General features: G+C 33.0%; 1 protein-coding gene across 1 annotated transcript in view; it reads right to left on the bottom strand.

Annotated features, from left to right (window-relative positions):
* The window catches only part of LOC144434094 (plexin domain-containing protein 2-like), a 56,324-nt gene that overhangs the window by 19,117 nt on the left and 23,081 nt on the right, over positions 1-14,126 (bottom strand). The window contains exon 4 of the mRNA XM_078122549.1: positions 1,682-1,751. Within this exon, the coding sequence (XP_077978675.1) occupies positions 1,682-1,751 (70 nt within the window). The remainder of the gene's footprint in view (positions 1-1,681; positions 1,752-14,126) is intronic.

Genomic DNA, 14,126 nt, shown 5'->3' with positions numbered 1-14,126 from the left:
TCTGTTTAAAAGACATCTTTTTAAATGCATCCTGAAGTGCGTTGTATTATTTTGGATGTTGGTACCAAACAAAGTTTTACTTTTATCTTTTCTGTTAATATGATATAATAGAAAAGATGAATCAACATTACTTTTTTGGGGATGAAAGCTATAAATATTCACCTTTTCAACAAAATTCAAATGATTTGTTCATGGCATCTTTCCTCATTATTTTCACCTTTAACTTTAAGACACATATAAATTATCCATGACTTGAAATGCATTGTATCATAAGCTATCATGTACTTTTGATATTTCTATTCAGTATTTTTCATCAATGGCATTATGTATACACATAGCCCTTTCACTACCCAAGTTCTGCTGTTTCACTAATCTAGTCTGCAATATACAGGCATTCATGCCACGCTATCAGCCAGCACTCATCGTTAAGAAGCCTGATTAGACTGAACAACACGACTTATCTTACAGTCTGTCACTACCGGAGTGCTGACTACCTAAATTGTGTGTACTAAATTATTTAATCTGAACGACTCAGTCTGGAGTGAAAAATATAGGTGTGTGGAAAACAGTGCTTTTGGCAGAACTACAGAATTTTAGAATTGTTTCTGAACAAATAAATACTCGGGACTACATAATTCCATTAATATGTCTCCACTGATAACAGAACACTAAAGTGATGTACACCTGGGATTGGGGCTTTAAAGCTGCACTAGCTGCAACTGAACATATTTTTTGAAAATGTTTTATTTTAGGTACAATAATTTTCTCGTAATATCATACACATAAAGAGTATTGCATCACCTATGGATAAACATATTATTTATGGCTGTATACACGATAAATAAAATCAAATAAAATCAAATTAATTGTTGGGTTCGCATCCAAAAATCGGCGCCCTCAACAGAGATCAGGATTTCAACCCGTTTCTGTATTGCGCATGGATCATATCGACCACTGATTAAGTGAATATTGTGTGGATGTCTGACTGAAAAATGATACTCAAGTTACAACTAAGTACAGTTCTATCATGGTGACAAATTCAAAACCAAGCTTTTTCTCAAGGTTTAAACTTATCACTACACTACATATATACCTACAGATAATATTGACCACTAATTACATTAACATTAACAGACACAATGTCTTTTTTATAAGTAACTGACCAATTTCTAGTAAATATCATATTTGGTTATTTGAAAAAAAAACTGTCCCAGTTGCAGCTAGTGCAGGTTTTGAGTTACAATATATGTTCTAATCCTCATTACTGGAATCCTGTATAGATGAAGACACAAATTGCTTCCATGGGTTTCATTCCCCAAGTCCTGGCAGACAAGGAATACAAGTCTGAAAGCAATTATTCCCAGTCCAGGAGACTGTAAAGTGTAAGGTAACCTTCACAAGTCTGTGACGATCAGATGCTGCCAGAAAAAATTAAATTACCACCACTTAAAGCAGCGTGTCTGCAAGTTCTAATAACATTTTCAACAAATACTGGTTAATGTAAAGTTGAAGGCAAAGACACACATATCAATCCTTGTGCCCTCACAACATGTTGAGTACAAGACACAAACAGAACTACTTTAAAGTTTGAACATGGAGTATGTTTTTTTTTTGATCCTATTCAAATTCTGAGACCATTTTACCTGGTTCATTCATCTTTTTGATAGTCAGGGTGACTTACCTCCTGTTGCTATGACAACAGATGTCAAGTTGTGTCCATAAAAGGGAAAATTGAATGAAAGCTCTTCAGACTGAAAAGAAAGCAAACAAAAAACATTTGAGTTCAAAATGTTAGTGACTGACATTAACCTGAAATGCAACGGAGTTAAAGTTTTGTATGATGTGAAATAACTAAATTAAAGCAAATGTCAGCAAGAGGCGTTTTCCTTTAGTTTTTTTCTTCTCTATTCAAATACAAACAATGATGCTTTTTATTTTGAACAGTCAGGAGTTGTCAATCCCTAAATGAGTAATAAATCATATGTATTATGTATGTAATATGTATATTATAATGTATAATACCCAAGCCAACTGCACGCATAACTACAAGACAGAAAGGTATATTAGTGATACATGTATTCCTTTTAATGTTTTAACTTACGAGGACAGAAGCTGAGGTTATACAATTTTGGGTGAAATTTATGGCTTTTACGCTGCATATTTAAAAGTCGCTCGTAGTATTCTATGTACTAAAGCATACATACATGTAGCTATCTCTTGCACTTGACTGAACTCAAACTGGGTCCATTTTTGTATTAAGATATAACATATAAACGATCCGACGAAGTTATTTTATACATATTAAAGACTGTTGAGGAATCCATACTATGCAATCAATTGCTCTAACAATGCCAGAAGGCAACTGCAATGGCATAGAACTTAGAAGGCATGTATCGATATTAAATCTATACTATATATGCAATCAATTGCTCTAACAATGCCAGAAGGCAACTGCAATGGCATAGAACTTAGAAGGCATGTATCGATATTAAATTCATACTATGCAATCAATTGCTCTAACAATGCCAGAAGGTAACTGCAATGTCATAGAACTTAGAAGGCATGTATCGATATTAAATCCATACTATGCAATCAATTGCTCTAACAATGCCAGAAGGTAACTGCAATGTCATAGAACTTAGAAGGCATGTATCGATATTAAATCCATACTATGCAATCAATTGCTGTAACAATGCCAGTAGTCAATTACAATGTCATAGAACTTAGAAGGCATGTATCGATATTAAATCCATACTATGCAATCAATTGCTCTAACAATGCCAGAAGTCAACTACAATGTCATAGAACTTAGAAGGCATGTATTGATATTAATATTATACTATAATTATAGTTTAATCAACGTTTTATGTAAGTATTTTCAGCCGAGTATTAAAAAAGGTTTGTAAACCCAGCTTGTGGCATTTTAAATATTGCACAAATGTACTAGCGGCCACATTAAAGTGGCCATATGGATGAGGATTGGATATTTATTTTGGAGATTTCTTTTACAAAACAATTTTATCATCACTTCCTACTTGAAAAATCAATGTGACACAACATATACCAAGTCCTTGTTTGTAGTTCTATGAATTGCAAAAGCATAATAAATGTGTAAAATGTTTGTTATTGTACGTACAATAACTGTACGCATTTTTGGCTTTTTGCAATGCATTTAATGATAAACGCAGACTTGGACAATGTTGTTTCACATTGATTTTTCAAGTACATGTAGGACGCCATGATAAAATTGTTTTATAAAATTAATAAAAGTCCAAAATAAATACCCAATCCTCATCCATATGGCCATTTAAAAAAAACACTGCCTCTTACAAGTATAAAGCTTGCAAGAAGTAAAAGACAGTATTCAACATCATGAGTACAGTTATTTTTATGTAAAGTTTAAAAATCATGTATATGAAACTTAATTATTACTTTTATAATGTTCATGTATTTCTAATGTATGTGAAACCATTTTTATGGTAGTACTAATTGATGGAAATGTCTACAAACAAATATATAATAATGGAGAATATATATTGTTCATGAGTTCCAAGAATCAATAGGACAGTATATTTCATGATCAAGGTCCATAGTAGAGGGATAGAAACGTCACATTTGTTTTCAATTTATAGTTCCAAGTACGTGTATATAATACTTCAGAGAAAGCTTCAGTGTCAACAATGACTTAAGAAACTGCTCATGTCTATAAACACAACAAAACAGGATATTCTCCTACCACTTAGCAGTTTAACAAACAGAAATAAATCACAGTTGTAGTAAGTATGATGTAACTACTATGAAGGAACCATCCAGATATGAACTGGTCGTTGAAAGTAGTAACCATAGTAGCCGACTATTGACTGCTACTTGATGCATGCATACATAATAAATAAACCTGAAAGTCACTTGATCTTTATTCACGAACACAACTGTCATGACTCAAACTGGGTGCAGTACATGTATGTGTTTTCACCTATTGTACACAGCCAGCACAACTTCCGTGTTCTATATATTGTTCTATATATCAGGTTAAAACTTCCTCTTTTGTTGAGTACATTGTACTGAGCAGGAATACTAGTCCGTAAGATATACTACATTCATGTCATGCTACATGTATTAGCCAGCAGGTTGAGAAGCCTGATTGGGCTGACTGAACAACATGACATATCTTACAGTCTATAGGAATACTTCTTTCTCTACATGTAATATAATGTTTGTCTGAATTAAATGCTAAAATACTATTAGTTGTCTCTTATACAAAATACAAGAGATTTGATGTACATGTACTACACTCATCTATCTGATTAAAATCCAATGTACATGTAGAGTGCACATCACGATTTCTTTTTGGCTGTTACATTTACTGTCATTTGTTCTTTTGTGAGCACTGAGATCTTTACATGTGTATACATCTGACACAATACCACAGGTTTTCCAGAACCCAATCTCATACTTATGAGTAACCAATCAGAATCCGTCTTACAATGTAACACTCATCGTTTGAAATTGAAAGAAAGAATGATCAAACAATAACTATAAACTTTGTTGTCTGCACTCTGTGCTTGTGTCCTTTTCAAACAGTATGTTCTGAAGTACTGTACCGGTATGTTTCGGTGTATTACACATTTGCATTGGTTGAGTGAGTGAGTTCACTCAGTGCTCTTGTGTGGCTTGGGAATACCTATGGTGTTGTGTCAGAAGTACAGTATGTAATGAGTGCTCACAAAAGAACAAGCAACAGTAAATGTAACAGCCAAAAAGAAATTGCGAAGTGTACACTACATCAGATTTTAATCAGATTGTATATACATGTATCTGTAAGTGCTATAAGTGCATTTCTTAGTACATGTACATGTAACATGTACTATGTAGCTTAAAATCTGAACTGTGATTGTCACACTGATGAATGTCATTTATTTCATTGTGGACGAGTGCATGGAATTCTTTGTGTTTACTGGTCCATACATGTACATGTCAGATGCTAGATACTTACTACGCTAATTTCTTGGAAAATTATGTTATAATTAAGAACTATCACACTTATTTCTCAACAGTTACATCCACATCTAATACTGCAATGCATGTGTGTCTTTTTTCTAGACCAAAGTGTTCCTGATCAAGTACATGTAGCTTGATTGATTGACACTGATCACACAATCTGAAACACTGTATATTTACAGTTTTCTGTTCAACGCAATATCAGTATTTGAGTTACTCCATTCAACACAAGATGGTTCTGAGAAATTGAATTCGTCTGCAGTGAGAGGGAGGGAGATAACAGATCAAAATCTGACACCCTTTTTCAATACCTGGATCACATTGCTCCATAATCCTGTATACTCTAAACTCCTTAAATACACACACAATTAAATGTACCTTAGAACTCCTGTGAGATCAGTATGGTGATTTAAATGGTTGATACCTTACGGCACAATACTGTACAGTACTCTAATGGGAAATGTTGACCCCTGTAGTAGTAAAGGTGTATAAGTATTGAACAATGATTGTCACTAAATAAGCTTGTTCTGAATTTCGATCACATCTTGAGTTACATATGTCCTAACAGACTGAAAACACTTTGCATTCCTAGTGGTCTACTGTGGAGTAATTCTCTGACTGACTTCCCTGGATCAATTAATTTTGTAGTCTAGCCTGTGATAGTATTTTGAAAATGCGTTGTCGAGTGCAAGTGAAATGTAGACTCATATTCATTATATGATATCCCTTACATGTAACTGCATGAGTTAACTTGTATTCATTTTAATCACCACTTTATCAAATTTTATTAATATTATATACCTACCTACAAAGTGTTTTTGCTGTGGCTTGGAACTCTGGTGATAATAGGAGAGAGGGTGGAGTGAGGGTGGGGGTGCGGATATACCTTGAATTACAATTTTGATGTGTACACAATTATATACATAAGCTTGTTAAAATGGGACAGATAGATTTTATCAAGATAATTAATAGCATCACCATAATAAAAACACTGCATGTATGTAGATATCACTTGAATACTGTGGAGGAGGTCAGCTTCTTAAAACCTCTGAAGCAATAATTAGTTTCTATTATTTATCTAGGTGTCACTTTGAGTTTGAGCCATAGAAAGTGCTTGTATATCTCTCTTTTCATTAAATAATTTGTTGTTTTCCTGCTCAGAAACTCAATTTTGCTTCTAATTAAATTAAACACATGTCGTAATTACTTTTCATTACATCAATATACTTTGATGACTTTATTTGTAAAATAATTTGTTTCATTTATTGAATTAATTGTAAATTTCTTAATTTCATTAACATACTGACACAAAGTTTACAACAAAAATGTATGTAATACTGTCATATGTCTCACTTACACTTTGAACATTGTCATGGGAATCATCATTCTAACCTGACATCGATGCTATTGCTAGATTCACTATTTTTATAGTGTCATTTGTAAAATAATGTCATTTTATCTCTATTGAATTAGTTGAAAAGCCCTAAAATCACTGCAAAAAGTATTGTACATTAATCTCCGCAGTGTACCCTCTAATGATAGTCACATTTTGTTGTTGTGAGTCAAACTGAGAAAAAACTAGCATTTCTTGTGAGTTGATCACCACATAGTTAAGAGATAGGGGAACTCCAAATTTTGGTGCATCACTAGAAATTGTGTGCGTCAGTGGCATTTCAAATTGGCTTTCAGAGCACACTGATTGTTACGTCATATACATCTTAGAAAGAAGCGTTGGTTGTTTGAGTGTACAAATGTATATTAAAATGTCAAAGGAATCACCATTCAAATCTGACATTTGTATTTGTGGTGACATTTACAACATAATTTCATTTCATCTTTACTGAATTTAACTTGAAAATTTATTAATTTCATTGACACAAACCCACGACAAAAAGGATATATACATGTATATAGTTAGCTGTCATATGTCACATCTCGGATAATAGTGTTTGTTGTCTGAGTGTACACAATATTGTCATGGAAATCACCTTTTTTTTAGACTGACATTGCTACTATTTTCAGTATTCCTAAAAGTGACATGCTGCTGACATGCTGCAGCTGCACATAAAACCTACAGCAGTATGAAACCTTGAATACACACTGGGACTGTACAGTTCACAACAAAATCAATATCAATCAAGTGACTCTGATTGGCAAAAATCCTCAACAGCAAACCTGAGATGTATACATTACAAGGATATAACTCTCAAAATGAAATCAATATAGTAGAGAGATAGGTAGCTCCAAACAATTAGAACAAGATGATATAGTATTTCATGTTCTGTTCTTAAGTAAATATATGAGTATGGATAATATGAATAAATTGTGAGTTCTTGAACATTTGACTCTATTCTTCTGGCATTTGACTCTTGATCAGCTCATATACTTTTAAAAAGGCTTTTACTTTTAGCCTTTCAAAGCTGTATTTTATATGATATGATATGATATGATATAATGTTATAATATACCTAGTGATAATGCTGTGCCATGATTCGCTAGAATCAGTCACGTGATAGGAAAATAGAATGACTATTTCCCTAGGGAAATATTTCCATCAACTTTTACATGGTCACGTGACCACCGCGCATTCACAGCAGGTCAAAATGACAATGTCATCTGCCACCACATTAGTTCACAGCATGAGGTATATTATAAAACACATATTGCCTGGCCTATATTCGGGCTATAGCACCCGTTCATTACCCCCGTGTGACTGTGAGTTACCAGAATCACATGCTATTGATATAATAGCATGTGATTCTGGTAACTCACAGTCCCTCAGGTGTAATAAACGGGTGCTATAGCCCTCATGGCCAGGCAATATGTGTTCAATATGATATGATATGATATGATATGATATGATATGATATATGATATGATATATGATGATATATGAAATAAATCCCATGGAATTTTCCATTCTGGTGTCAATTATAATGTAATAATGATTGATGCTAGAGCATATAGTTATGGACATATTTAACATAATTTGATTGTTTTAATTTAATATCGGGGTTTACGAGGCTGTTAACATTTTCTAAATTGATAATTTAGAATGTAAACTATGCTGATTTGACTAGATCAACTTCACAAAATCATTTCCTGATATCAACTTCCAAAAACTATCTTTAATCAAAATAATTTCCTGTTGATAATAACAATTACTGATAAACTCCACTTCAAAATAACTTCCTGATATGTAATAATGACAACTGATATCATGTTATCTGATCACTAAACATCAAGATAATCAGATAGATTTCCTAGATGACTTTGGCTAATGTCTTTGAGAAATACAATACAACAATTTCATACCACAAATTGAATCCATTTTCTCTCTGATACTGATACACAAAATCGTTAGATCTCAAGAGATTGGACTACACCACCCAATTTCATGAAAATGATTGTTTGCACCCCACTGCAAAATGTGGTATGTGTGCAGGTACAAACACATATGATGATGTTACGCTACAAGAACTATTTCCTAAATAATGGTGATCAATATACAAAAAATTATTCAGGTTTAAAATACATGTAAGAAGGCAAAGGGTTATCGAAGTGTAGAAATCCTCATGTAGAAATTTCTAAAAGACAAACTTGTAGGATTCTCTTCAATTCTCTTCCTGCGAAAATATGTTACATGTATTCATACCATGAGACCATTTCTAATCTAATACAGTAAAGTACACACACATGTATACATGCTATGTACACATGCATATGCATTGCACATACACATGTACATGTATGGCACATGACAGAGACAGACAGACAGACAGACAGACAGACAGACAGACAAACAAACAAACAAACACAGATAGATAGATAGATAGATAGACAGACTGGTAGACAGACAAACAGGCAGACAGACAGACAGACAGCCAGCCAGCCAGACAGACAGACAGACAGACAGACAGACAGACAGACAGACAGACAGACAGACAGACAGACAGACAGACAGACCCAAGAACACAAGCCTCATTTTATGACAGGTAATCTCTAACATTTATTCATTAGACATATATTTTAATAAGCCCTTCTCCCCCTTTGATAAATATGGTATGTTCTTTAGACACTCACTGAATGAGTCTAAGAAATGGTACAATAGCACAGAACTGTACACACAAGTACGTATATCTTATCTAACTCTATATAAACCCCATTGTATTGACAATAGTAAAGTCTTACAATAGACACACTTGTACATGTACAACTCAGAGTCAACTACGTGTACATTTGTATGCATTGTGTACTAGCAACTCAACAACACCATGAGTGTTTTTTTTTTCAATTTCATTTGTATAGTTACAGGACTCATCAGGATTCACATTATAATTGTGAGATATTCCTGAAAAGGTTAATATAGATGTATGTGTTTCATCTTAGGATATTATAATATGCAGTTTTGATATGTACATACAATGTATACATGCACATTGTATAGCAAATGAGAACACACTTCATATATAATGCCTGTGAGTGACTAAAATATCATATTAAGATATACACATATATATATATATAACTCGATGAGTATCAATCTGCTAAGACATTGCTCTATACCGCAGTGGAAGAGCGCAATAGTATATATATATATATATATATATATATATATATATACATATAATTTCATTCTTCTTTCGCCAAGTAGAGTGCTCGATCACCTTGGAGAGCTATCATACATAAAAATGAAAGAAGACGAGTCTGATATTACATTGTGGGATTACACTACGGACCGTTTCACCAGAAGGATCGTCAGGTGTAATAGTGTGGTTTAATAGTATTCGTTAGCTATACATTCTGCTTTATGTACATAACTTGTGTGTGTTCACTGACGGCTGTGTGTACACAAAAAAAAAAAAAATATATATATATATATATATATATGTATATATATATATATGACTTCTGTCTGAATTCATTACAGGTACATAACTGATATATATGATGACACAAGTTGCATTAATATACACACAATAATTCAATAAACTTTCATTCTACTGAAATATTAGTGTTGTTGGTGTTAGTGCCTTCTATGCCATGGCTGTCTCATAAGAATTGTCTTCCAGCATTGTTAGCACAGTTAATGGCAAAAGGATTACCTAGACATTGTATTACTAAAGTAAATTATGTCACTAAATCATTTATATATAACTGATATGCCTGCATGAATACCAAGTTTGAATTCTGCCAGCAGCAAGTGATACATGCTTTATAGTATTTAGCACACCACAGGTACATGTATCTTTAATATCCATAATCCAGCAAAGATTAGACACTACACCCCCCCCCCACCTCCTCCCCCCCCCCACCAAAAAATAAATAAATAAATAAATCTCAACTCAGTGTATATGCTCCTATAATTATTTTCATTCCATTCATTGAAACATATTTTATGAATTGAAATTGAATTAATGAAAGTTTAATTCTGGCCAAAGAGTTTCTCTCTACAGAAGGAGGAAATATGTACAATTTCCATAGCATCTGTGCTACCCTTTATCAAGCCCTACACTAAAGGTATGTAGTTTCACCCTCTTGCCCCGACCTTTGACCTCAAAATACAATTTAATATTATGCTAAATATTTTTTGGATATATTGATACTCATCGGTTTGATTTCAATTTCAATAGACTTCAATTTGGCCAAAATACAATCTTAACACAAAATGCATCACAGATCAAAACATAGACAGTGGAGGACAAAGCTATATGGCTGTATAATTTTGACACATATTAATATCATATAGGACTTACTGGTAGAACGTATTTAAAACATTTTTTTTTTCATAATGTTGATCATTATTCAAATCCATGAATCACACAATGGCTCTAATTAAATTGTTTTCGTGCAATTACAAAATAATTCGACAATAACAAAGATTATGCTGCCACACACATCTGTTCAATATTCTGCATAAATTTAAAATATTTTTTATATCCATAAATCAAATGTCACCCTAACCCATTCTAATTCTTTTTAACCTAGAGTGAATGTGAATGTAAATAAATTGATTATATGCAACATTGAAAAAATTAACTAAATGCTAAACATTATAACATATTCTTTTTAAATACAAATTTATTTCTTAAACTTAGAACAATATGTTTCATCTTTTCCAGTGACCATTTATAAAAATGACTATATTACGAGTAAATAAAAAAGGTTACAGGTTTGGAGAAACTTCAAATCAATTTGAGAATTAAAAATCTCTTGCATGTATATATGTATAAACACATTTATTAATATTTAATCATTGAGTCTATTTTTCATACGGAATACATTTTTCATGATATTTTATCAAGGACTGCCTGACAGCAATAACTTTAACACTTAGTGTACCATCTATTAAGCTAAACTTGATTTGCCAATGATGCACATAAATTTTTTGTGATGCATCAAAATTTGGTGTTCCTCTATATATATCAAAATGGTTTACATGAAAAGCAAGTGTCTGCATCATGAGTGATGGCTCAATCAGAACAAAACAGACTGACATATATTATCTATCCTTACATCAGTCAACTTTATTATCATTTCAACCCGCAACAAACAAAGAACGTATGTCTTTTACTAGAGGGTATACTAATCTATATTTTGTATGCTTTCATTCACAGTTTACATATTAAATCTTGTAAGAATATCATCGATGCAGCTAGAGAGTTAAAAACCAACTTTAAAATTTATAGAAATATATATCATTCATGGCGTGTGCAGTCTCAGAAGATTGAGTACCAGGTACGCAATGTTGGAAGTCATTCAGCTATTTCGAATCAAGATCACCATGTCATCCATCTATCAAAACTCTATTACCCATTACTGCGGAAACGAAGCAATACAACATACCTACTTAAAAGTGAATTTAAGGATGTTTGACTGACAAGCCTTCCTCTTTCTTTCAAATCAACTGTTCTATATGTTCTCTTCAAGACCATCAAGTCAAGAAATAGGAAATGACTAATTTGCATAATCATGTATAGTGTACTATACGTGTATTGATATGTAAATTAGGTGGTATTTTAAACAATATTTAGATTAACTAACACAATGCAATGTGGACTTACTAAATAAATGTTTGTTTCTCTGAATAGTGAGTATACATGTATATATGCATTACAAAGATAACCCACCCATCCAATTATACTGGTACAAACCACAGGGTACAGCATGAATAATCAATTTTGTTCTCGCTATTTTCCAGATTTCTAATATATTTTCTCTATATTTCAAACTGGCTCTTATTCTTTTACGCTGTGGTACAAACAGGCATCAATCCATGCAGTCAGCCATATACATGTAAGTTGTACTTATCACATGGATAAGCCCCTTGGCCAGCCAATAATACCTAGAGCATATTATCACAGGGAGGAAAAAGCACTCGGCCATCAATGTATTAATCCCTTCAAATCAGTTTGGATTAACTAGTTCATGGTCTACTTGTCAGTTCTATTCTCCTTCCAGTCAGCAACCAAGGTTGAAATACAAGTATACATGTTGTGGAATGTGAAATACCTTATATAGCCACTGAGATGATATTACTTTGGTACAGTTGAGCCTTCGGGTTAGTAAGATAGACACAAACTACAACTATTGTCACAACATGTTAATACATGTACAACAGTGATACACTACTGAGTGGAAGTTGGTATAGTCTCAGTGGACAGGCTTCTCTGAAAACTACATGTATTTTATTTTAAGTGTTTGATGAACTTGCAGTGCTGTTTTGGGACTTCGAATGTTTACGCTATCTTCATCACAGGGTGATTAGAATCACACAACAGAGGAATTACTGCTATCACCCACTTGTGTAATCTACCACATTGAAAAACAATAGATTTAGTTTGTGTCGATCTATCTTAGTAAACTGTAAGCTGGATTACCAGTGCCGTAAATATGATGGAATAGTCTCTCTCATATATCTTTTTTTTTTAAATTCACCAAAACAAAAGGGTTTTTTTTATGTACACGAACATGTACATTTGTACCATTTAGGTCTATTTGTATGATGACAAGACTCCTTTTCCCGGTCAACAAACTCTGTACAGTTTAAAGATGAAGACGAGGCCAGTCTCACCAAAACAGACTTATTCCTACATCTATCCTTACTGTATTCCATGCCATTATGTGGATAAAAGTCAGGATTGGATGGAATTTATATACACAACAACACATGTACATGTTTTAATTAATGTACAATAACTCACATTATTGTACATATTGATTTAAATGGATATTTTTATGCATATTTCTTCTTCATTTTCTCTATCTTCCAAATAGTCGCTTGGGGCGGATTTTCGAGAAAACCGATAAATGGGTTGGTCTCCATAGGACACTTTTATGGTGTTTTGCTGTGTTTCGTTTTTTTTTTCATTTTCTTTATCACACACCATATCCTACTTAATTCTTTATTGTTGTGGCAGGTATATATGAAAAATATGATACCTAATACACATCTCTACTATTAATAATAATCCTGTAAAAAAAACACCTCTCAGGAAAAATAAACAAGGGATCTCAATTGCAAGGATGGATTGCTAGTATTTTATGGTACAAGTGGGTATCCATACATAAATCCATTAAACATCAAATGACATGTTTAGTATATATGGTATATTATGAGAATTTGACAACACATAAATTTGACACTTTTGAGAATTGATACATCAAGATACTATTCTCAGATAGAACTATTACGAAGTTGTGTATGTTGAATAAAGTTGTTGATAGCACCTATCTGGAGTCTTGAAGGACTATTAAAACTATTTCAGTTATCCTAACTGCCATTTTGATTTTTTGAATTTGTTTAGTTGTTGATCTTGAATTCCCACCAGTGTGCCCTCTAGTGATAACCAAATTTTGTTGTGTGTCAAAATGAGAAAAACTGGGATTTCTTGTGAGTCACCACATAGTAAGATACAAATGTAGGGAACACCAAATTTTGGTGCATCACTAGAAATTGTTATTTGCTTAGAGGGCACACTGATTCCACCATACATGTCTACTTTCTGACAGTGTGTGTACTATCTACTGGCACTATGGTTTAATTATTACATGAAAACAAAACGTAGATCATAGATGTCTTTCAGTTTCACTCCTAGCTTGTATGTGATTGTAGTCAGGTCCCTGGC

This window comes from Glandiceps talaboti, chromosome 4 (assembly GCF_964340395.1).
Source record: "Glandiceps talaboti chromosome 4, keGlaTala1.1, whole genome shotgun sequence".
In the NCBI taxonomy this organism is placed as follows: domain Eukaryota; kingdom Metazoa; phylum Hemichordata; class Enteropneusta; family Spengelidae; genus Glandiceps; species Glandiceps talaboti.
The sequence above is the reverse complement of the archived record's forward strand: the minus strand, read 5'-3'. Positions and strand labels throughout refer to the sequence as shown.